This window comes from Diceros bicornis, chromosome 18 (genome assembly GCF_020826845.1).
Source record: "Diceros bicornis minor isolate mBicDic1 chromosome 18, mDicBic1.mat.cur, whole genome shotgun sequence".
NCBI classification, from domain to species: Eukaryota; Metazoa; Chordata; class Mammalia; order Perissodactyla; family Rhinocerotidae; genus Diceros; species Diceros bicornis.
The window spans coordinates 2,850,687-2,876,522 of NC_080757.1; the positions used below are offsets into that span (position 1 = coordinate 2,850,687).

Here is a 25,836-nt window from a genome sequence, read left to right on the forward strand (position 1 = left end):
AAGCTGGTGTTTTCGAAGCAGACATTGAACAAAGAAGAAAGAGTATGTTGAAAAATTGTCTAAAAGTATTCTGAAATAGTGTACAGTATGACATGGAACATTACAGAGAGGTGGTTTTTGGTTCACACAAATGACTTTTATTCAGTTTGGCAGCAGCAGGACATCAGTGACCAAGCATCACTACCCTAATTCTCTTTCATTAGAACCCTGTCGCGGCCACTGGGAGAAGGCCGATGGCAGACCCCCCGCACGGTAGCCAAAGAGAGTGTGCCAGGCACAGCTCAGGGGGCCTCAGTTGGCCTGCGGAGCAGCTCTGCACGCACAGGCAGGGCAGGGTGAGCAGCCGCGCTGCTGCGGTCCTGCCCTGTGGGGACAAGTGGACCTTCCAGTTCCAGGACAGCCTACGTCCCCACCCCCAGTAGGACTCTGCCGCTGGCCGGGCTACTTGGGTCTCACCTGAAACTGACGGGAGACAGGGTCCCAAGTCCAGAATTCCTCCTCTTACATCAACATTTTGTTTCAGACACTGGAATAAACACACTCCGTTCCCTCACCTGAATCTGTGTAGTGTGAGTGGAAGTTTCATAGGATGACAGATGAATACGCTTTTTACTGAAAAAACGCTCAGACCGGCCATTGACTAACTCACATCCTGTGCTTGTATATCTCTTTAATGTCTTTAGAAGACATTCCTATTTAATATCGATGTCAAACTATAAACATTACAGGCCTCTCTTGGCGCCCCTTTCGATGTATGCGTACGCCAAAGAAAGGCAAAGCCCCCCCACACGAGCGCTGACCGCACAAGGCTCTGGGCGGGAGCTGACTCCCTCAGCCCCACGACTTCGCAGGTGTGCGCCTCCTTCAAATTAGCTGCTTCCCTCGGAAACCCAACCTCAAATACGCCTCTCTTAGGAAAACTTCGCTGCTTTTAGCCCTCGCTCTCCTCAGGGAAGAGTACCCCCACGCTGTCTCACACGTGTGCTCAGTTTTACACTGTGTTGATTTGATTTGCCTGGGTTGACACCTTATTTTGAAAACCCTCCTCAGTAACTTTAATACACATGAGCCTCTCTCACCAAACTGAACGTGAGCATCCCCCGGGGCAAGCTTGTCACACACCGTGTAGGTTACCGCCACTCCACCCAGACTGCGTCTACGCGGGGCATTCAGGAAGCAGGAAGCCAGCTGTTCCCTGGTAACTAGCAGACAGAGTCCTGGGCTCTGGACACAGATCCAGCTCTAGCTGACAGGAGGCTGTGAAGCCACAGACATCCCAAAATGAAAACCCCAGCCACCTGGAGCCGACTCCGCCGTCTCCTCACAGACCCACGGTCTTGCTCAGTCTGACCCGTGTGCTCCCTCACGGCAGAGCTGCAGATTAGGGAGGAGAGAGTCCACCCGACAGCAGAACACAGGCCCGGCACCACAAGGACGGGAGGAAGGGGTGACCTGACGTCTGGTGTCCCGCACTCCCTCTCCGGGCCGGTCACCCGGCAGTGCCGGGCGGGGCTCACCCCGTCTGGAGCAGGACAGCAGCGTTTCAGTCATCGGGATGCAGTGCTCACGATTCAGAGTGTGAAGGCAAACACTTTTAGGCCCATTAGGCCCATTATTTCCCAAGAGATCTATTGATTCAAGGACAAAGAGCCTGGGTGTGTTTGCGTGACTGCAGACAAACATTTCCCTCCCTCGGGAAGATGCCTGTTTGAGACAGCGTGTGCATCCATGCTTACACTTAGCCTTACTAGTTTTAGATCTTCTGATGATTCTGAATTGTTTTATGCCCACTACTTATTTATCTTTCTAACATCCCACGGAAGAGGCAGAGACTGAGAAATGAAGCGGGTGGGAAGGGAGCGGACGGAAAGGACACGGTTGGATGCGGGCTTTGCCTGTGAGGGGCACGATACCCAGGCAGCGTGGACCCCCAGACACCACACCCTCCCGGCCTGCCTCCCCCTCTCTGGCTGCTCCTTCCTGGTTCCCTCTGCTGGTCATCCTCCTCTACCCAGACAACAAGCACTGGAGCCCTCAGGTTTGTTCCTTGGTCTTCTCTCTGCGCCTCTGTGATTTGTGCTTTTTAATAAGAAACAGATACTTGGTCTTCATCCATTGTTCCTGGCACAGAGCTCCTAAAACCCTTGAAATTTCCTATATAAGAGCCACAGGGGCATCTGTACTACTATTTGGTTTTTGTCCTTGGTTCTAGAAATGTCTTCAGAGCAATAAAGGTGAAATAGACGTTTTTTTTGTTATTCATAACAAACCCGTTTCAACCACACCCAAGTTTACGTAATTGAGGTGATTTTTCCAAAGCCCCTAGAAAACCTAAGGATGGGGGCTGGTTGCCAGGGGAACCTTCCCTGTGATTAGAGAGTTGGAATGTTCAGTCCCACTCCCCCAACCTTGGGGAGGGGAGAGGGGCTGCAGGTTGAATCAATCACCAGGGTCCGATGATTTAATCAATCATGCCTATATAATGAAGCCTCCATAAAACCCCAAAAGGACACGGTTCAGAGAGCTTCTGGGTCGGTGAACACGTTCATGTGCCGAGAGGGTGGGGCACCCCAAACTCCAAGGGGACAGAAGCTCCTGTGCTCGGGATCCTTCCAGACCTCACCCTATGTATCTCCTCATCTGGCTGTTCATTCAAATTCTTTGTAATAAACTGTTAATCTAGTAAGTAAACTGTTTTCCTGAGTTCCGTGAGCTGCTCTAGCAAATTCACCAAACCCGAGGAGGAGGTCGTGGGACCCTCTGATTTACAGCTGGTGGGGCGGAAGCACAGGTGACAATCTGGACTTGGATTGGTGTCTGAAGCAGGGGCAGGCTCATGGGACTGAGCCCCTAGCCTGTAAGGACCTAACGCTATCCCCAGGTAGACAGTGTCAGAACTGAGTTAAACTGTAGGACGCCAGCTGCTGTTGCAGAATTGGCAGGCGTGGGAAGCCCCGTCCCTTCACAGAAGTGTGCGAGTGCAGTGCTCAGAGCAAGGAGCCACACGGATTGGGTTTCTCCTGAGAGCTTCCCTTAGGACCAGGGCCTGGGTGAGCTTCACTCTCACGGGTTTAAATACCATCTGCACCTGCCCTGTGCAACGCAGTAGCCACTCACAACATGCGGCTATTTAAAATAGAAGTAATTAAAATTAAAAATTCAATTTTTAGTCCCACTAGCCACATTCCATCAACAGCCCATGTGGCTAGTGGCTACCACACTGGACAGCACAGATGTAGAGCATTTCCATCCTTTCAATTCAATTCAACAGCGCTGATCTTTTCACCCATGACCCTCAACTCTGTGTTTCTAGCTCTGCTCTCCCCGCTGAACTCCAGACTTGCTGTCCGACTGCCTGCCTGACATTGCCACCTGCATACTTCACACACATCTCAGACTTAACACGATTCACAACAGAACACTTTTTTTGTTGGTTTTTTGTTTTCCAAATGTTTAATAATCCTGTCCAGGCCACTTCACAGATTACAAAGCACCACACGGAAAAGTGCTCAGAAATTTTAATACACTCTGTGATGGTTAATTTTATGTGTCAACTTGGTTGGGCCATAGTACCTGGATATTTCGCCAAACATTATTCTAGATGTTTCTGTGAAGGTATTTTTAAGATGAGATTAATGTTTAAGTCAGATGACTCTGGGTAAAGCAAATGACCCGCCATAATGTGGGTGGGCCTCATCCAATCAGTTGAAGGCCTCAATAGAAAAAAGACTCATCACTTCCCAAGAAGAGGGAATTCTGCCAGCAGACTGCCTTCAGACTCAAACTGTAGCAACAGTTTGATTCTTAAGACTGCCAGCCTGCCCTGCAAATTTTGGATTTGTCAGCCTCCACAGTTGTGTGAGCTAATTCCTTAATACAAGCCTCTCTGTTCCATTTCTCTGGTGTATTCTGACTAATACACACTCCAAAAAATTACATCAGTTTGTTCAGTTATTCTCACCATCAGTGCCAGGACCATTCTTTGGAGTGTATTTAAATCCTAGTGTGGGATCATCAAAACAGAACTTTCAAACATTTCTATTCCTTCCCCATCTCAGAAAACGGTCCCACCAGCTGGACAGCTGGGGTCGTCTTTGACTCTTTCCTTTTCTCCTCCTCTACAACCAATGAGTCACTAAGTCCAGTCTTCCATCTATGACGCTACCCCCTGAGAGCCAGCTAACGGGTGAAGCCAGGGAAAGGGAGCTCTCATGCCGACTACTGCAACAGCCTCCCAACTGGCAGCTCCTCTTTCACTCTTGTTCCCTTTCCAATTCATTTTTTTCCCCACATAACAGCCAGACAGATCTTTTAAAACATGAATCATGTCTCTCCACGGTCAGAATCCTGCAGTGACTTCCAATGGTGCGTGGAGGAAGTCTGGCGGGACTGCCTGCCAGAGTCATCTGTGGAAGGCCGGCAGGTCTGGACCCTGGGCATCATCACAGGCCACGCTTCCCCTCTCACTGCACTGCAGCCAGCTGGCCTTCCTTCCCGTCCTCAGCTGCACCTGGTGTTCCCTTGCTCCGGCTGCTCCCTCACCCTGGAAAGCTCCCCTTAGCTCTTTGCACGGCTGGCTCCTTCGTGTTTGTTTTTCAGACATCAGCTTAAGTATCACCTCCTCAGAAAGACCTTCTCAGTCTTCCCGGTCTAAACTAGATCCCTCCCCATTCACCGTCACAGCACTGTGTTTCTCTCACAGCTCTTCCACAGTTTACAATTACTTATTTATAATATTACTTGTTATAGGTTTACTCACTTGTTTACTGTCTGTCTACGTCATGACGGCAAAGAACATGTCTACATTGTTCACTGTTGTCTTTATTTCTGCGCATGATGCTTGGCAAGAAACAGCTGTTGAGTGAAAGAGTGCAAGGCCTGGCACGGCACTTTCCAAAGTACACTCTGTGGAATACGATTTTGTAGAATGTTCTGGGTCAGGGTCTGGCAAACTACAGCCCGGGGGCCACCTCTGGCCTACAGCCTGTTTTTTAAAATAAAGTTTTATTGGAATACAGCATGCCCATCTGTTTGCATCATCAAGGCCGCTTTAGCACTACAAGGTAGAGCTGAGTAGTGTGACAGACACACAAAGTCTACCATTTGGCCCTTAACAGAAGAAGTTTGCCAACTCTCGTTATAGGAGATTATATTAAAAAAAGAAGGTTCTGTGGATCTGATATATGTTGGGTTAAACAGAGTCACACAAGTTTCTTTAATAAAGGACTTTTTGAAGTCTTTACTGTGCTAACGAGCGTTCATTAGTGTGCATCTTTAAATATGTGATACAATGTACAGTTTCCCAAGCTTATTTGAGCAGGGAACTCTTTTTGGTGATGCTTGCTGGTTCTTTGGAAAAGACTTTGAAAAATGCTGACCAAGGTCTCGACACCATGAAGGTGAGATTCAGGGCTTTCTCTGGAAAATGGGTGATAGGAACTTCTCAGAGCCACAGTAAACTGGTCTTCACTGTGTTTTTCTAGGTAACAAGGGGTGTATATTGAGAAGGGAAACTGAGAAGTATTTGCCGAGGGTGGGATTCTACAGGGTAGTCATACACTCAGTAGTTATCTGTGGCTGGTATCAATATCCTAATTTCCTCTTCAAGTCTATGAACCCCATCCCCATTGGGATGTAGAAGTATAATTAGGAATTCCCCTGTGTCTGCTAGAGAACAATGAGAGGTGACCAGGCACGTGACTTACTTTCTCCTGACTGTTCAGCTCCTGGTACGGGATGTGGGCAGGCAGGTAGGTATGGAGGAGAGCACAGAACGCCAAGCCATCACTCCAGCTGCTGCTGAAATTGGTGATATCAATGTTCTGCAGGGGGAAAAGGAGTGTTAATCACCAAACTCTGCAAAGTCACAGAATATGAATGAGACTGTGTGACGATGGGTATCCATCTCTGGGTTTGCAGAAGGCAAGATAAGAAACTACACAGGGCCGGCCCCGTGGCTTAGCGGTTAAGTGCGCGCGCTCTGCTACTGGTGACCCGGGTTGGGATCCCGGGCACGCACTGACGCACCGCTTCTCCAGCCATGCTGAGGCCGCGTCCCACATACAGCAACTAGAAGGATGTGCAGGTATGATGTACAACTATCTACTGGAGCTTTGGGGGAAAAAAAAGGAGGAGGATTGGCAACAGATGTTAGCTCAGGGCCGGTCTTCCTCACAAAAAAAAAAAAAGAAACTACACAAGTCTGCTGGGAGTACATTTAATTATGGTGCCAGGAATGGCCTGATGTTACCCAAATCCACTCACAGAACAGCATGAAAAAAATGCTTCTGTGCTTAAAACTCTAGGGAATTTCTGCCCACCCTCCGGTATATTAAAGGCTCTGAGACATCTTATTCTCAAATGAACGCGCCTGGTTAGCTTTGTATATCCAGCACTCCCGGCCTTATTTGACCAAGGAGGAATCATCACCACACGACATCATCATTATATGACATCATCTCGTATAACCCCAATTAACAACGGGTAGGCCAAGACAAAACAAGAAGATCTTAAGGACCCACATGGCTGGTCTTGCGGCTTGTTCCTGCTACTACACTCTTCTCCCCACAACTTGAGGGGCTCCTCGGAGGGAAAACCCTTCACACTCAACAGTCTCCGTGCTAGCACACCAAACACTCAGGGATAACGAGGCTTCGGGGGGAAAAGAAGCTCCTCCTTTGGGGCAGGCGGGGACCCCAGCAGCTGCTTGGTAAATAGTGATACGGCAACCAAAATCCAACTTTATATGGCAGCCCACGGAGAAGACGGCTTCTGATGGCTCAGGTGGGGCCCCTGGTAGCTCCGGGGCACCTCCACCTCTTACATGCTCACGCCTGTGCCCCACCTGCCTCTTTCTCCCTGACGCTGCTCATCCTAACAGGGTTTTCTCCCCTGGTTCACAAAGCTCGTCCCAGATGAAACGTCGGGTTCCAAAGCTCACTAATTCCTTAACGCTTGGGTTGTTTACACAGTGGCTGCTTAAACGTACTGAGACAGCCTGTGAGCGGGCCGCGCGAGGGACTCACAAGCGTACACATCTAGGACTCTGCTGAGTTTAGGTCTGTGTTCTGAGCACTTCTGGTGCGATGAGAGGACTCGGGCAAGCGTGGGGCTCCTTCCTGCCATCTCCCCACAGCCACTGCGGGTGGAGGGAGGCGGGGAGGTCCTCCTCCTCAGAACACCCCATCCTGGGAAGCAGGAAGCCAGCAAGGCTGGGAGGTGAAGAGGGGCGGTGAAGAGCCGGCTCTTGCCGGGGAAGTGGACGCTGACTACTTCCCCCTCCCTCCGCCCCGGCCGAGTGCAAGGAGGCGGCAGTTTAACTGGCGCCCTGGAAAGGCGACTCCGAGTGTTTCCAGCGGGAGCAACGGCAGTTTGAAAGGAGAGGAAGGGTGAAGAGGAACACGGCATGGGGTTAACCTGGAGCAGGGGAGGGAGACGACGGAATTCTTCTCAAAGTGTAGAGAAGTTCTGAAGAACATACGACGGCGGAAATGTGTAATAAAATATGGTATAACATGTTTCCTGCGGGTCTGGGAAGCAAATCGCCGGTAATCTCTTGAGCTTTTAATCTCGATTTTTCTCAGTGTTAGTTCGAGCTAGCTTGGCCCTTAGTGATGAGGTACGTCAAGTGCCTCATTTTACAATAAAGAAACTGAGGCCGGAGGAACTCACACACGTGGTTCACCTGGACGACGGACACGCCAGGAACCCAAGTCCCCAACTTATGGCTGTTTCCATCAAATCTCTTCTCCCTTCTCGCGGGAGTCCAGCATGACCCGGGGGGACCCTAGAACTCCCCCTAGAGCCCCAGCTTTCAGGAGTACGTTGTGGTCTCCAGTCTGCTTTGCAATTACATTCACCCAGGGAAGGCTATCCGGCTGAGAGCAACGCACAACCATAACATGCCTCTTCACTCTGGTTTTCATGACTCAAGCACGGCCACACTTTACGAGCTGCTAAGCATCAGTGTTACATCAAAGTTTGAGAATGCCCTTATTTGAAGGGGCCCCGTCTCAGTTTTCAGGTTGAATGTGCAATAGCCAGGACTCCTGGTAAGCTGAACATTTGGATTTTTGGCTTCAAAAAGTCTCTCTGAGGCTACCTGATGAGGCCTGGATGCTGCTTTAGAAATGGGAAACACTTCGATTTTATATTTTCTGAAGAGGTTTGTATGTTAAAAAAGCAGAGGAAAGAAACAGGCAGGGCCATGACCTATCCAGTTCATGCAAAGTCTCAGGCATTCAAACCAGATGTTGTGGACATGAGGCCCGGGAAGGGGAGGCAAGGAGCAGGGCGGGCCAGCCTCGGGGAAAACAAGGCATGCTGCTTTTATGGAGATTGAATTCCCATCCTTTCTTTGCCATGCAGAGGTCGTCTGAGACCCCACCTCCAAAGCCATCTCTCATGGTGCTTGTGACCTGGCGGAGGAACGGCAGACTTCATTTCCAGGCACACTGTTGACGGTGACTGTTCATGGTGAGCACTAGGCATCTGTGTAAACGGGGCCGGCACAGCACGGGAGTGTTCTTCCCGAAACGCTGATGCGTGCCTCACTTCACAGTAAAGAAACTGAGGCGGCAGGAGGTGGTGTTTCCATTAGAAAGGCACATTTGAAACCGAAGGCCAAATTCTCAATGATGGAGATGAATTAAGGGGGGGCCCTTAAATACGAGCCCCCTTGAATATAAAGCTCCCAAAATGGGGGTGGTGAGGGAGTGACATTTGCTGAGTGTCTACAGTGTGCCTGTCACTGTGCATTTGCTCATTCAATTCTCAGAACAACTACGCCCGGTAAGTAGGGTCATACCCATTTTACGGATGAGAAATACTGCTGGTACGGAGTCAGGGTCAACTCCAGTTCCGTCTGACTGCAAAGCACAGGTCCTGCTTGCTGAGCTTCCTTCCTCCTTTTTTCTTTCTTTTCTTCCTCCCTCCCTCCCTGCCTTCCTTCCTTCACAAATTTACTTTACACCTAAAGCTTCTAATACTTGATAAATCTTTCTTTTCCTAAAACATGAGAACATTTTACACTCTTATCTCTTGTAGCATTTAAGATACAAAACACCATTTTTCTTCATCTGCACAATCTCCAGAAGCATTTTGAGAGGCCAAATGGACCCAGAGGAGTGATGATGCCATCCATCGCACAAAATCAAGAAAGAGCCCAGTATTTTAGTCAACTGAATGCCACTGAAGAACAGCTTTTCATCTATTAAATGTATTACTCTGTAAATGAGTACTAAATTGAGAGTAAAATCTGGTGAGATCAAAGCCAGGGTTGAAAAATCAATCAAAACGACTGACAACCTGATGAGAGCTCAGAGAGCCCAGACGCTCCAGGACAGACCACAGCCCGCGGCCTCTTTAGGAAAGGGAGACACTCAGGCCGGCTCCATGGCTTAGCGGTTAAGTGCGCGCGCTCCACTGCTGGCGGCCCAGGTTCGGATCCCGGACGCACACCAACGCACCGCTTCTCCAGCCATGCTGAGGCCGCATCCTACATACAGCAACTGGAAGGATGTGCAGCTATGACATACAACTATCTACTGGGCCTTTGGGGAGGAAAAAAAGGAGGAGGATTGGCAATAGATGTTTGCTCAGAGCCAGTCTTCCTCAGCAAAAAAAAAAAAAGAGGAGGATTAGCACGGATGTTAGCTCAGGGCTGATCTTTCTCACAAAAAAAAAAAAAAAGGAAAGGGAGACACGCTGTAATGCAGACCCCTGCACTTCAGCAGCAAGACCACGCAAAAATTACACAAGGAAAAGGAGGCAGTGTCCCACCTTTTAAAAAAAGGAATTATGGGGGCCGGCCCAGTGGCATAGCAGTTAAGTGTGTGCGCTCTGCTGTGGCGGCCCAGGGTTTGCAGGTTCGGATCCTGGGCACGCACCGATGTACTGCTTGTGAAGCCATGCTGTGGCGGCGTCCCATATAAAGTAGAGGAAGATCGGCACAGATGTTAGCCCAGGGCCAGTCTTCCTCAGCAAACAGAGGAGGATTGGCATCGGATGTTAGGTTAGGGCTAGTCTTCCTCACTAAAAAAAAAAAAAAAAAAAAAGGAATTATGGAAATTTCAAATCGAGTCAGGTCCTCAAATCCACATCTAGGTCAGGAAATGCTTCTCTCTCATGTAACTTACACTGGCCATGTCTAAGACTCTGAATTGTTCTGACATGGGCAGAGACGGGCAGTATTCGTAATACTGTATTCATTCCAAGAACATTATCAAACAAAAACTTTACTATTCTTACCTCCGAGTGGAACAACCCCAATTCTAGTTCCCTGAATGTCATTTGAAATTGTCTGTAATTTGTCTATTTGTCTGATAATTACTGTCAAATAATTCTATTTGTCTGTAATTCTATTTTAACAAGAGTACCAACAATTCCCAACTCAACACAGCAGTCTGAAAAGTTAAAAATGTGTGTACATTTATGATATATCAAATAGGATGATGAAGATCAATCTGCAAAGCACCATACAAATCTCAGTGGTTGCTTCTGTTGCTGTCATTACTACAAAAGCAGTGCGTTCCTGCTCACTGAGGTATATGTTGTGAGCTATAAGGTATACTTTAGTGAACGAGGAGTTCGCTGATGTGGTGCGGCACAATTGGGTAATGCTCATGTTCTTCACAGGATTCACGGAGAGCGATGAGTTGATTTATGCTTTATTGGATCTCTCTCCCTTCATTTTGGAAAACCCACATCACTCGAATTACTGTTCACCTGTGGACCCATCTACAGAATGCTGCAGCTTGCATTCCAGTGGGATGCTGGATGCTCATCGGCAGACCCGAGGGGGTGCAGGGGAAGATAAGAACGGCAGTGGGGTGGCCTTGCTGAGCAGGAAAAAGAGGCAGTATTAAGGGGTCCCCGGGCTTCATCAGGGACGGCACAGTCTACCCAGGAGGTCCTGTGGACGGGGTTGTGCGAACAGTTCAGGGATGTCGATGGCAGCACGCTGTCCACCAGGGCTCTGGGTGGCTGGTTTCTCTGGACTAGAAAAGCATCCAGGGGGCAGCGAGGCAGGGTAGGTGGGTCCCAGAAAAGTGGGCTAAGATCCAGTCTCATTGTAGCGACCAGAGAGGTCAAGGAAACCACGGCAGGAAGGTACTCATATGAACTGGACTGATGTACTGGGTAACAGGCAGAAAGACAGCAGTTTCTGGTACTTGGGTGGCTGGGCCAGTCCCGAGCATCCCAAGAACCAAGGCAAGTACTTATTCCAGGCCCTACCCCTGGATGGGGATAAAAAGCCTTATTTCTGGTTAGGGATGATCAGGACTGGCTTGGCCTTAGAGTGGCCGGGGTGGGGTGGAGGTGGCGAGTCTTGCTGAGCTGATGGACCATAGTCCTCAATGCTCACAGATGCAACCTCTGACTTAGGACAAAGATTGAAGATAATAAGACAAATACCCTAAGGGTTGTTAATATGATATCCTCCTTTTCCTAATTACCATTCAGCTGAATCTTAGGGGTTCATCAAAAGAATAACTTAGAGGAAAATGGAACATGACCAACAAGGCATTCTACAGGATACATCTTCAATTATTTTCCTTGTTATTTATTCCTGAATAAAATTGACTAGGATAATTGTTATCTTTGACTGGAAGTTAGTAACCAGAAGGGGGCATGAAGAGGATTCTTGGGTGCTGGAAATGCTGTGTTTCCAGACCTGGATTCTAATAACATGCGTATATTCACTCTGTGAAAATTCATCGAGCTGTACACTTACATGTTATACCTCAGTAAAAAAAAAAAAAAAAGAAGAAGAGAGGGAGGAGGGGATAGAGGGGAAGGGGAGAGAGAGAGAGGGAGGGAGAGAGGGAGGGAGAAAAGCAGAAAAGACAGACAGACCCTGACCATCTTAAGGGGCTGAACTGTCGCTGTTAAAAGAAGGCTAACAATCTGGAATTTATGTGCTATAAGATTTAAACTGGGGGAAAAAAGGAGAGCAATGAGCAAAAAAAAACCTTGCTGCTTATTTTCCAAAGGAAATAAATGGTAATTACTCACTGCAAGTTATCTTTTAACTTTCTCTAGGATGTAAATACCTTAGAGATATTTCTGAGGGAGAGAAAATTCTGGGGAAAGGAAGTCTCAGATATAAAGAGGGAGCATTCCAAGCATCTCCAAAATAGGTTAAGTTTCTCAGAGTGCTTAGAAGAAAATTTTGTAAGATATAGCATTTTGTCCTCAGTGCCGCAAAAGTGAATACATTGAAGAGTGCGTGGGAAGCGAAACTAACTTTAGTGACTCTTTAGAATATTCTCAGAGTGGTTGAGACTGTAGACAAAGTGCTACCAGAGTGACTGTTGAGGCAGAACTCCTAAATAACACAGCAGGACAGAGCAAAGCAAAACCCAACAACCCACAGCATTTGCTTCTGGAAGGTTCACTTCATTTGCCTTTTGTTGCCTGGAAACACCAACATCTGGTGAAAACATTAACCACTGGGGAGAGAAGCTGCAGAGCACGTACTGAACTGCGACCTGTGCTAACTTCCAGGGAGGACACAGCTGGATTCCGAGGCTGCCTGACCTCATTCCCAGCACTTCATCTTCTCTGAGGACCTCTAGGTTCCTTCATTAGATCTCTATGAATAGGTTGACTCTGTGTGCACCAAAAGAAAAGTTCAAAAAAGTTAAAAAGAAAAAAGGCAAAGCTCCTGGAAAGAAGACAGGAAACTGATTAGAAAATGCAGTCTGTTCACTGCTGCAGGAACTAGCTGTCCTGGGCACATGGTGACCTAAACACCCTCATTCCTGGGACACCTCTGGGGCTTTTTTTAACAGGTCTTTATTGTCACAGCTGTAGAATCAGACCAAGTTGTTTTTCTGGGGGGAGGAAGGAATGTAACCATTTACAGATCATATAGGATAAAGGAAGCTCATTCCTCACTAAGGTTCGGCATGTGTAGGAAGAGCCCTGGGGGACCACGCTTACTTTGAAGATTTGGTGAGAAAACACAAAGAGCATATGCACATATCAGTGGGTTCCCGTGAAATCTCAACACATGCAGCCTACGCTCCCTTCCCTGCACATGGGTTCCGTGTTCATTCCTTGCTTCTGGCAGATGTCGAGCCCCATCCAATTCTAGTACCTCTGTTCCAATCTCAGCCTATCCGGTAAACCTCGAGTGGTCTGGCCCTCAGCCATGGACTCACGGAGACCCGTGCACGGACTGCTGGGCCCCCTCTCTGCACTGCTTCTTCCTTTTTGATGCCCCATCCCACAGAATGTCACTGTTTTGGCTGCCCACTCTGATCACTGCCTCCTCAGCTCAGAGGACTGGGGTCTCAGATCACACTCCAGCTCTCTGACTGTGATATGGAGACTGTTCCCAAGCTGGGGGCTGGTGAGCATGGGATCACCTCATGAGTTTCCCTCCTCTCGGAGGTTAGTTGCCTGCAGATAAGTTCCAGACGGCTAAATTTAAAAACCAAAATTAAACATTATTAGAATATAGATGAATAGGTTTATAATCTTTGGAAAGAAAGCCATCTAAGGCACAAAATGCAAAAAGCATAAAAGAAAGGATTGAGAAAATGGATTACATAAAATTCACTTTCTGTATGACAAAAATTAAAGACAACATACATACATATATATAGCAAATTACTAATATCCAGGATATATTCCTATAATCAATAAGAAAGAGATAAACAACTCAAGTAAACATGGGCAGAGGAATGAACCACTAATGCACTGACGAGGAAATACACACTCGGAAACATATAAAAAGGTATTCAGTCTCACCACAAAATAAAAATAGTGAAATATTTTCACTCATCAAATTGGCAAAAATTAAAAACACTGTTAATTCAGAGTTAATGCAGATGTGGGGAAATGGGTATTCTTTTTTTTTTTTTAATTTTACTTATTTTTCCCCCAAAGCCCCAGTAGATAGTTGTATGTCATAGTTGCACATCCTTCTAGTTGCTGTATATGGGACGTGGCCCCAGCATGGCCAGAGAAGCGGTGCGTTGGTGTGCGCCTGGGATCCGAACCCAGGCCGCCCGCAGCGGAGCGCGCGCACTCAACCACCAAGCCACGGGGCCGGCCCGGGGAAATGGGTATTCTTATATTGGCTGATAGGAATATAAATTGGTACAAGGTTTTAGGAAGGCAACTCGGAAGCATGTTTTTAGAAAATGAAAATATGATTTGACCCAGTAATTTCACATCTACACATTTATTTTTGAGGAAATAGTCACATATCTGCCCAAAGACACACCTATAAGAATGTTTACTGCAGCATTATTGTTCAGAATGAGGAACTGGAAATACCCCAGTTGTCTATTTTAAGCTAACTAAACTTTTTTTTTTTGAAAATTTTTATAAAAAACAATCTATAACTCAGTTTTATGATCAGTAGTCATTCCTGTGAAACTCATGGGAAAACTCTGATGCTCTGGTTTTTGATGTGTTTGCTATATGCAATACGTTCTAGATAATTAGCATTTTTCACTAATTATTGGATAAATGTCAACCCAGAGGGTTGGTCCTGTACTTTTCTACATTATCAGTGACTTAGTTGAGGAAATCTGGGAGGGACAGAGAATAACAAACGGATAGATTCAGAATCCAAAAAGATTTCAACAGGCCAGAAACAGGAACCAAATTAGGTGACATGACATTTAACTTAATTATTTTTCTTCTTCTTTTTGTGTGTGTTTTCCAATTTTTGTACAATGATCATGTATTTACTTTTATAATTAGGAAAAATAACACACGTTATTAAAAACATTAATGATATCACATATAGACAAAATAGGCCAATGCAGATTTCCAGGTAATGAATGAATAAGAATCCTAATAATTGTATGTTTCTATGTTGAACAGATCCTGGGGTAATATCCTCTTTCTTTTTTTCCAAAACCTTTAAAGAAGAAAAGTAAAGACCTGTCTATACATGAGGAAAGGAAGAAGCAATTAAGAACTTGCCAGAATGGCAGGCTAGAGATCTTAACTTTTTTTTCCTTATGTGCTAGATTAAAGGCAGCTACGGATTCTCTGAAATCTTCCAATTGAGTGGTGGAGTCCAATTCTCCTCCTCTTGAATCTGAGCTGGCCTTAATAATTTGCTTGAATGTGGAGGAAGTGACATTTAGGACTCCCAAGGCTAAACAAGAAGACTTCAGCTTTTACCCAGGCCTCCTGGAACACTCGCTGGGGACCCTGAGGCTTCTGAGGTGTGCGGAAGCCCATGTCAGCCCAGTGCAGAGGTCGTCTGGAGAGAGACCAGCCAGCCCCTGAGCTGTTCTAGCCTCTGGCCATTTGAGGCCCCAGACATGTTGGAGCAGAAAAGAGTCGGGCCTAAATTGCAGACTTGTGAACAAAATAAACATTGCTGTTATTCTAATCCACTAAGTTTTGGGATAGTTTGTTATGCAGCTATAGTTAACTCAGAACACTTTACTTCTTTTACATCTGCCGCAAAGGGGAGAATGGAAACCAACCTTTTGTTTCTCAAGCAAATAACTTTGGGGTTTTCTTGGAATTCTTTTCCTTTTCAGATTCAGATTTTCATATTATTGCTTTAATCATTATTTCTCTATTTAAGATCATCTCCCAAATCAAGTCTGAAAACTTTTGCTTATTTTTTAAGATTTTAAAACATGTGGCCCTACCCAATCTAATCAATATTCAACATGAGCCATAGGAACCACATTCAGGTCTGTTTCCACTGTTTGTGTTAACCCTTCTGGAACACCTACGGTGGGTGAGAATGGGTTACGAAGTAGGGACCTTATCTACCACAGCTGTATAGTGTATTTCCAATCAGGCAGGGCAAACACACCTCATTATTACTCTTTCTCAAAATTTTCTTGGCTGTCTTACTTGTTTGTTCTTCCAGGTGAACTTTTAACTATTTTAAGTTCAAATAAAAAAAGAAACCCTGATGGGATTTTAACTGGAATTGATGTAAATTTAGAGACTAATTTGGAATAATTTACTTTTTAATGATTCTTTCCACTCTTTACCTCTGTTGAAGAAATTGAGGGTCTGAGACCTGGAAGAGTAGATCAGAGTGGCGAGTATAGGAAGGAGCGCCCTTTGCTTTACACGGCGAGGACCAAAGGGTTAAGTTACAAGGGATAATAGCGCAGCAATATCCTCTGCAGATGAGAGCTTTCTAATGACAAAAGGGCTGCTGTGTCTCCAGAGATGCGTAGGCAGATACTGCACAACCTCTCCCTGGAGACAGAATCAAAAGGATAGAGACGTCAGAAGAGTGGCGGGAGCTCTATCTTGCTTGCTTCCTCCTTCACTTCCTCCTTTTAATTTAACGAACACTCGAGAGTCCTCACCCATGATGTCTCCTCCTTGGTGCTCTTTGGCCTTGACATCGTGACACTTGGTCCAGTTTCACTGCAAGTGCCCTGCTGCCTGACACCTCCAGAACCATCCAGCTGGGTCCACACCCATGCCTCCCTCCCCGCCCAGCAGCTCAACTAACAGGGCTGGCCCCACACAGCCAACGCTGTTGAAGAAAGATGAACGGCTGTGGCTCAGCATAGAAACTTCTATTCTTCTACAGCTCCCTGTGAGCAGGTCTCTTCTCTCCCCTCAGCTTGGCTTCCAAGTGGTTCTCTGCCATGTTCTATCCCCAGGCCCAGACCATGTGCTACATCTCCAGAGAAAACACTTTTCTGGAATTTTCATCCTCTCCCTTCCTCTATTGCCTTTCTGTTGAGTTGATTATCTCTTTTTCATTAATTTCATTACCTCCTTGGCTTACTTTTTCTAAAAAAAAATCCCAGTTACTTGCAGCTCTGCTGGTTCCATTCATTCTAGAATCACCCAGTCACCTACTTTCCAGACTCAGTAATCCATTAGCACCCCTGAACCCCATCTTTCTTCTAGCTGAGAGCTTATCTATATTCACCAGTCACCTAAGGAAATGTTAAAGAAACTTTTTTATGAACCATCTGCACTAATGGGTGAACTCTCTAGGCTGGAAGTAGAGCCCAACTCGTGGCTCTTAAATCTATAATTACGGCCAGCAAACGTTCATCGAGCCCCTCTAAGTGTACGGTGCTGAGGGATGGACAAACACAATGAAGCATGGTCCCTGGCCTGAACGGTTCACCACATATAGTGGAGCAGGCAGGGCAAGGCAAGCTGTGAGTCTGGGATGTGGAGGAGGCATGATGTGGTCTGGGCTGCAGAGAATGAGCAAATCGTGGACAGGATTTCCCATGTAGTTCTCGGAACACTGGAGACAAAAGTCTGTTTTTTGTTTTCTAATTTTGAGCTGATAATCAGACTGAATGAGCCTTGGCAAACCAAAATATAAACGACTCTAAGGAGGAAAAAAAACAAACCCAAATTGTGACCAGCTCCTAGGCCTGGGTCTTCCTCTGTCACTGAAGCAGCTGTGTGACTGCGACTTTAGGCAAGTGATTCAATGTTCTGTCCTTCAGTTTCCTCATCTCTCAGAGGACGCGCTCGGATTATTAATGGTTCTGAAATGAAGAGCTATAGAACCTCTTCTTCCAACTGAAGTTGCTGCAGAAGCTTTTTCTAAAGCCGAGTTTGAAAACCACAAGATTAAATGATCTCTTGCCAGCTTCTTTTGCATCCTTCCCTGTGTATTCTATCCTGCATTGTCCAATACAGTAGCCACTAGCCACACGTGGCTATTTAAATTAGTTAAAATTAAATAAAATTTAAAATGGTTTCTCAGTCACATTAGCCACCTTTTAAGTGCCCAAGAGCCACAAGTGGCTAGTGGCTACCATACTGGACGGCGCTGCTCTGCCCTTTTACAAATACGTATATATATTTGCTTTCTTTTAATGCCAATGGTAGCATGCTATGCACACTGTTCTGCATCCTGATTTTTTCCCACTTACTGAGATCTAGAGAGACAGGTCCTTTCACTACATATGGAGAAACAGTTAAAGTAGAGACTAAGACGCTGGATTCTGAAGCCAGAAGCCCTGTCACTTAACTGGTTGTATGACTGTGAGCAATTACTTAACTTCTTTGTGCCTCAGTTTCCGTATCCTTAAAATGGATATGGAATAGATACCTCATAGGACTGGAGTCCAGATTAAAGGCACAAATGACATGTAAAGCACTTGGGACAACGTCTGCCGTATGGTAAATATTCAATAAACACTAGCTCACTTTTCATCACCATTAGCTACTCCATTCTTTTCTAACGGCTATGTATGGGTCCATCCTATGGAGGGATACAACATTCTGTTCGGGTTGTTTCCAGTCTTTTGTTATTACTCTGCACACACGTGGAATAAATTATGACGGATTCTGCCAAACTGCCCTCAAAGAGGTTCCTTCACCTTATACTCCTCCCACCCCTGAAGATACGAGTGACTACTTCCCTACACACTCATAAGAGAACCCACAAAGTTGCAGAGAGCAACAGGATTTTGTCCACCATATAATGCTTTAGCACTGTGAACAGGATATTTTTAGTAAGGGAAAACATTTTTTTAAGGGAAATGGCCCTTCTATATTTTTGGATGCACTTACCAAGAAAATAATACATAATAACTAAACAATTTGCTCTAAGGAATTCTGTTCCAAGACCAAGTTTGATTTATACTAGATAAATAATCTTCAACCCAATCTTAACCTCCCAGCCCCAGAAAGGCTGAATTCAGCCTCTGAAATCATAAGCTTCTTGTGGCTAGACTACTTCTTTTTCCCAGATGAGCATTTCATGAATAAGGAAACCGAAAAAATACTCAGTGCAGATTCACTTGGGACTGTTATTATCTAAAGAGACTTGCACGCTGTCCTGGGGGACAGAGAGGGAACAGTGGCAAACATCAAGGCCTCGTCTCTCTTAATGATGGCAAGATAATGGGTTTGGTGTTGGATGGTGCGCTGCAGTAGCAGCTGCTGGCATATTGGATCTGCAGAGGCCCTCACGCACGACATGTGATCCACAGGGAGACGAGAGGACAAAGGTGCTTTAAATCAACCTCAGTCCACAGCAGAAGGAAACATACCCACAGCGTTTTATTTTGAAAATCCCAGTTTTACTTCTTGAAGCTGGCAGGACATCTGACACCTCTATACACATGAAGCAACGTGAGCACTGGCAATGTCTGGACACAGCTGTTTCCTTCATATGATCCTGCAAAACCAGAAGACTCAGCCAACTCACATCAAGAGCCCTTAACTGGAGTCTCACGCAGTCTCTAAGAGCCCACCTCACTTCGCCCCCTCATTCCTCCTGCACTTCACAGGAGTTCGGCAGGCTGGGACGGGCAGGGTGGGAGTCCTCAGCCACCAGGGTTGCTGAGCTGAGCCCTGTGCTTGGGTTTCTGCTCTTCCCAGGTGCGCCTCGCAGCTGGGCCTCTGAGCAACGGCCACTCCTCCAGGGCATGGGGTCCCTGCTCCCCCTCCAATCCTCTCCCCATCTGTTACCCTCTCACCTCTAAGTTCTCAACACAGACATTTATGACTCACAGAACTCTAGAGCTCAAATCCTTGGTGACCAAAACACTCTTTCCTTTTCCTTAGGGACACAGAAGACTTAATCTCCTAGTCTTTCTGGTAGGTGGTGGTGATTGTGGGGACGGGGGTGGACTACATTCCATACCTCTGAGAAAAGGGAGGAAAAACAAAACAGTTAAATTTCCATGTTAGAAAAGGCTGATCCTCCCACACAGGCTACAAATATGGGTCTAATTCGATTGGCTACAGAGCTATTAAGGGTTTTAATGCCACGATGGCAAGTGGTCTCCCAGAGCTGTGATTCTGGGAGACTGAAGCATCTCAGCCAGAGTTCACCCACGAGAAGAGGAAGACGATGGCTGCAAAAGCAGAATGGATGACACACTGCAACGTGCACGGACTTTGAGGATGTCATGCTAAGTGAAACAAGCCAGTCACAGAAGGACAATATTGTCTAATTCCACTTACATGAGGAACCCGGAATAAGCAAATTCATAGAGACAGAAAGTAGGACAGAAGTTACCAGGGGCTGGGAGAGGAATAATTATTGTTTAACGGTATAGAGAATCGGTGTGGGAAGATGAAAAAGTTCTGGAGATGGAGGGTGGGGACAGTTGCACAACAATGTGAATGTACTTAATGCCGCAGAACTATACACTCAAAAACGGTTAGAACAGCAAATTTTATGTTATGTATATTTTACCCCAATAAAAAAAAAAAGAGATCAAGGACGACAAGAATGGCAATAGAGCAGAAGGGTTGGATCACACACCATCTTCCCACAAACCCCGATACAAGCAGCTAAGGGGATTTCATTTGACAACAATGAATCCTCCCTGTGTAATTCAAAGTAGTACTTTCAAGAATATCCTGCCCTACTTAGCAAATTGTTAAGCAATCTTGCCCAACTGGAATGAAAAGTTTCCAATTATTCCTTTAACTCGCTGTTCGGTACCTCTGCTTCGCTGTGCTGTCGCTTGCCCAGTGGACCCAGCGCTGTGAGAGCTCTGCAGTCCTGCAGAGGCCACGCAGCGCCCACGCATCACCACACGAGACGGGATTCAGACACCACGAGACTGCCTCCTGGCCTGGCTACATCTGCTCCTTCTCTCCTGGCCCCAGCTTCCTCAACACCCTCACCATTTCAGGCTGCTGTCTGACCCCATCTTCTCCAGCTCACGATGCTCAGATTTGTTCCCAGGTCTTCCGAGTCCCTCTTACTCTGGAGCATAACTCTGGCATTGGACTGCTCCCCTGGTAAGTGCCCTCTCTGCTTGGCCCACACATGGAGCCCTCCCTGCAATCCGCTCCAGAAAGTGTGCCTGCCAAGGGCAGCTGAGGCCATGGTGTGACTCCAGCTCTGACTTCTGACCTCAGCGGGGCTTTGTTGAACCATTTCTCATTAATTCAACTGGCTTTTTCAGCTCTACATTTTAAAACTTTGATTTTGATGGAAAAAGTTCTATCTATTCTACTCAAATTTGGTAAGAACTGACTTTAGCTTTAAACTTCACTTGATTACCCATTATGCTCAGAGCCTCAGGCAGGAATGCCTGTGCTTTTTCCACCTTTTCAACCAAAATGCCTTACCATGCACACTGTTAGGTGAGTGGAAATCAAGAAAAAGAAAATCAGTTAGAATAGTGTACTAAAAACCTAAAATAAGATAGCAGGAATGAGACTAAATACACACTAATAAGATACAAGAAATGTGAATGGGCTGAATTTCCCTATCAGACAAATTTTCAGAGTAAAGCTAAACTATTTAAAAGAAATACGCCTAAAGCAAGCAACTAAAAAAGACTGAAAACTAAGGAAGTACAAAGATACATCCAGCAAATAAAAGCTGAACAGAAACGGGAACAGTAATATTAGTATCATAACATGTAAACTTTTAGAGCAAAATGTTTAACTGAAATAAAAGGTAAACCTATGGAGGTGATATAAGAGCTACAAACTCTGAAGTCTGGTTTCAAAATATCTAAAGGAAAACTCTTAGACATCAAAGATTTGGACAAAAACCACAATCAGAGTAAGAGACTTCAACACACCTCACTCAGAATTCAGCAGATCAACTGGCCGCCTGGTGAGGGTCACCGTCCAGCGCCCCCAGGCAGGCTCAGAGGCCACCAGTTCCCTTGAGAACAAGTGCGGGGACTTGCTTTATATTTGTGCAGCTAAAAGGTCCTTGCAGAGGACTTTCATCAAAAGAAAAGAACATCCAGTCCCAAGAAAAATTTAAGCCTTTACTTCTACAGAACAGGAAAACTGAAACTTTTAAATGAGAAATTTCCCAACTTTTACCCAACAAAAATCAGAAAACTTTGGGTTTTCATTTGTCAGAAGGAGTGTCAGAGTCTTGTACAGAGCTGCCCTGTATCCCAGAGCATAATATGTTCCTTCTGGCTAAGAATTAATTGTCACCAACCCTCCCAGAGAAGGCAGTAAAATACCTACTGCATTTCTTGACCACGTATACGTGATAAAAGGGTTTTCGTGCTTGCTGACAGCATAACAAAAAACGAGGTCTTATTAGCACAAAACTTCATTTATACCCAAACCAAGCGACAACAAGCCAAAGGTCCCGTTATTACTAATAGAGTATAAAAAAACAATACACTTTGTATTAAAGAATAACCACAGTCAAGCGGATATTTCCCCCCAGGAATAATACACCACATTATATACCATATACCATGACCAAGTTGGAATTCTGCCCCAAGGAATATAAGAATGTTTCCCTTACTAGCAAATTAACATATAATGTAATACATACCTGTTAACTACATAAATGGGTTAAAAGAGAAAACACCTTATGGATTGCTCAACAAATGCCGAAAAGGATGCTATAAAAAATGTTGAATTCAGGGTCCAGAAAAGAACTCCTAGAACTCAAAAACATGATAGCAGGTGCATACAATAGATTATTCAGCTTTAAAAAGGAGGGAAATTCTATGCACGTGGATTGGAAGAATAAACATAGTTAAAATGTCTATATTACCTAAAGCAATCTACAGATTCAATGCAATCCCAATCAGAATCCCAATGACATTCTTCACAGAAATAGAAAAAAGAATACTAAAATTTATATGGGGCAACAAAAGACCCCGAATAGCTAAAGAAATCCTAAAGAAAAAGAACAAAGCAGGAGGCATCACAATTCCTGACTTCAAAACATACTACAAAGCAATAGTAATCAAAACAGCATGGTACTGGTACAAAAACAGACACACAGATCAATGGAACAGAATTGAAAGCCCAGAAATAAAACCACACATATACGGACAGCTAATTTTCGACAAAGGTGCTAAGAACATGCAATGGAGAAAGGAAAGTCTCTTCAATAAATGGTGTTGGGAAAACTGGACAGCCACATGCAAAAGAATGAAAGTGGACCATGTGCTATCGCCATTCACAAAAATTAACTCAAAATGGATCAAAGACCTGAAGGTGAGACCTGAAACTATAAAATTCATAGAAGAAAATATAGGCAACACACTATTTGACATTGGGTTTAAAGGAATCTTTTCGGATGACATGCCTACCCAGACTAGGGAAACTAAAGAAAAAATAAACAAGTGGGACTTTATCAGACTAAAGAGCTTTTATAAGACAAATGAAACCAGAATCAAGATGAACAAACAACCAACCAGCTGGGAGAGAATATTTGCAAAACATACATCTGACAAGGGGTTGATCTCCATAATATATAAAGAACTCACACAATTGAACAACAAAAAAACAAACAACCCAATCAAAAAATGGGCAGAGGAAATGAACAGACACTTCTCCAAGGAAGATATACAGATGGCCAATAGGCACATGAAAAGATGCTCAACATCACTAATCATCAGGGAAATGCAAATCAAAACAACACTAAGATACCACCTCACGCCCGTTAGAATGGCTATAATCACCAAGACAAAAAACAACAAATGTTGGAGAGGATGTGGAGAAACAGGAACCCTCATACACAGCTGGTGGGAATGCAAATTGGTGCAGCCTCTATGGAAAACGGTATGGAGATTCCTCAAAGAATTAAAAATAGAGATGCCCTATGATCCAGCCATCCCACTACTGGGAATCTATCCAACGCACCTGAAATCAACAATCCAAAGAGGCTTATGCACCCCTATGTTCACTGCAGCATTATTCACCATAGCCAAGAAGTGGAAGCAACCTAAGTGTCCCTCGACTGACGACTGGATTAAGAAAATGTGGTATATATATACAATGGAATACTACTCAGCCATAAAAAAAGACAAAATCGTCCCATTTGCAACAACATGGATGGGCCTGGAGCGTATTATGTTAAGTGAAATAAGCCAGAAAGAGAAAGACAAACACTGTATGATCTCACTCATATGTGGAATATAAACCAACACATGGACAGAGAAAACTGGACTGTGGTTACCCGGGAAGTAGGGGTGGGGGGTGGGCACAAGGGGTGAAGGGAGTCACATATGGGGTGATGGACAAACAAAAATGTACAACCCAAAATTTCACAATGTTAGAAACCATTAAAACATCAATAAAAAAAAAAAAAAAAAAAAAAAGGAGGGAAATTCTGACACATGCTGTGACATGGATGAACCTTGAGGACATTACGCTGAGTGAAATAATCCAGCCACAAAAGGACAAATATGTGTGATTCCACTTATATGAGGTCCCTGGAGTAGTAAAATTCATAGAGACAGAAAGTAGAATGGTGGTTGCCAGGGGCCGGGGGAGAGGCGAATGGGGAGTTGTTTAATGAGCACCGAGTTTCAGTTTTGCAACATAAAAAAGTTCTGGAGATTGGTTGCACAACATTGTGAATATATTTAACACTAGTGAACTGTACACTTAAAAATGGTTAAAATGGTAAATTTTATGTTGCGTATTTTACCACAATTAAAGATTTAAAAGATTGAAATGATGGAAAAAAATATGATAGCAGAAATGAAACGTTTAATAGATTTTGGAAGATTAAGTTAAGGAAGTCTCTCAGAAAACAAAACTATAAAACAAAGAGATGGAAAAAAGGTAAAAAAAAGATAGAATTAGGGGACCAGGCTAGGAGGAGCTCCAGAAAAAGAAAAGAGAGAAGCAATTATCAAAGAAATAACTTAAGAAAAAGGCTTAGAAGACTCTGAAAGAAACTTTGACCTCCCCCTCCACTAACTGCTTAAAAGAATTTAAGATAGAAGGCCTGTACCCAGGACAGGCCATCACCATAGATAACTCCGGGTATGGATAGACTGAGAGGGTCCTTGCTAAGCCCATTCTTATCAAAGTTCTGTTTACCAACATTTACATTTGTAAGGGAAATCTCCATTTGTAACGATATCTCCCTCTCTGTACCAGGAAGAAGGGGGGATGACCTCATCTCTAGAAACTTGTCAATGCTGAAGGCGAGGCCTTAAATCTGCATAATAACCTTACTCTTGTTTACTGTGCTTTTCTGGTAATCCCCCACAGCTGACGCCCCCCACCCCCAACATCCTCCTTTGTCTTTACCTGAATGTGCTATTTAAGAGGAGAACCTCTGACATTTTGTCAAGTTACCCAGTTTTACCAGGTCTCTCCCATGTATACATATGATAAAGCTTTGTTTGATTTTCTCCTGCTATTTGGTCTCATGTCAATTTAATTTGTAGCCCAGCCAGAAAGGACCCAGACTGGGTAGAGGATAGTCTTCCTCCCCTTCAAGGCAAAGATATGGCAGTGAAGGGAGACCCCAGCAAGACACCAGGCGCAGAGGGCAAGCCATGTTGGAGGGGTCAGAGGCTCCAGGAGAGGTTTCCTCAAGGGGAAACGTGGAGTCCCTGACACGTACGATGGATGGAGACATTTCATAAGGGTTTGGATTGACTTAGTGATAATTATATAGAAAACTAAAGGAAACAAAGAAACAGAAAGATAATTATAAATACAAGAAAAACAAAAGGTTGTACAGAAAAGAAAAAGAATGATGTTATACAGTACTACACAGCTCATCTATGAATAACATTTATATCATCTTAATTTAAACTCCAAATACATACAACTGTATTGGGAGAAGGGGAAGACAGGAAGTATGGGCAGGGTGAAAGAGATAAATCCTCATCTGTCATAGTAAGAGATCAAGATATAAATCTAAAATAAAAAACAAGAAACAGCAGTATAACTATGCTATTTAGGAATATGGAAGTAAATTCCAAAAGAATCAGCTAGGTGAGGTGAAAGGGCTTGACTCTGGGGATGAAAAGAGAGCTCTAATGGTCTCATAAGGATCTTTCCAGACTGCTATGGACTGAACTGTGTGTCTCATGTATCCTCCCCACCTCCCTCCCCCTGCCCACCCTGAAAAGCCGTATATTGAAGCCCCAACCTCCAATGTGACGGTATTTGGAGGCGGGAAGTGATTTGGGAAGTGAT

The 25,836-nt window shown here is 44.9% G+C and overlaps 1 protein-coding gene across 7 annotated transcripts in view; it reads right to left on the reverse strand.

The window, feature by feature from the left end:
* The window catches only part of SPECC1 (sperm antigen with calponin homology and coiled-coil domains 1), a 269,219-nt gene that overhangs the window by 14,255 nt on the left and 229,128 nt on the right, over nt 1–25,836 (reverse strand). For 6 of the 7 annotated variants that reach the window (XM_058559624.1, XM_058559629.1, XM_058559631.1 and 3 more), the window contains one exon: nt 5,706–5,822. The exons of the other annotated variant lie outside the window; for it this stretch is intronic. In XM_058559624.1, the coding sequence (XP_058415607.1) occupies nt 5,706–5,822 (117 nt within the window). The remainder of the gene's footprint in view (nt 1–5,705; nt 5,823–25,836) is intronic. 7 annotated transcript variants of the gene reach the window in all.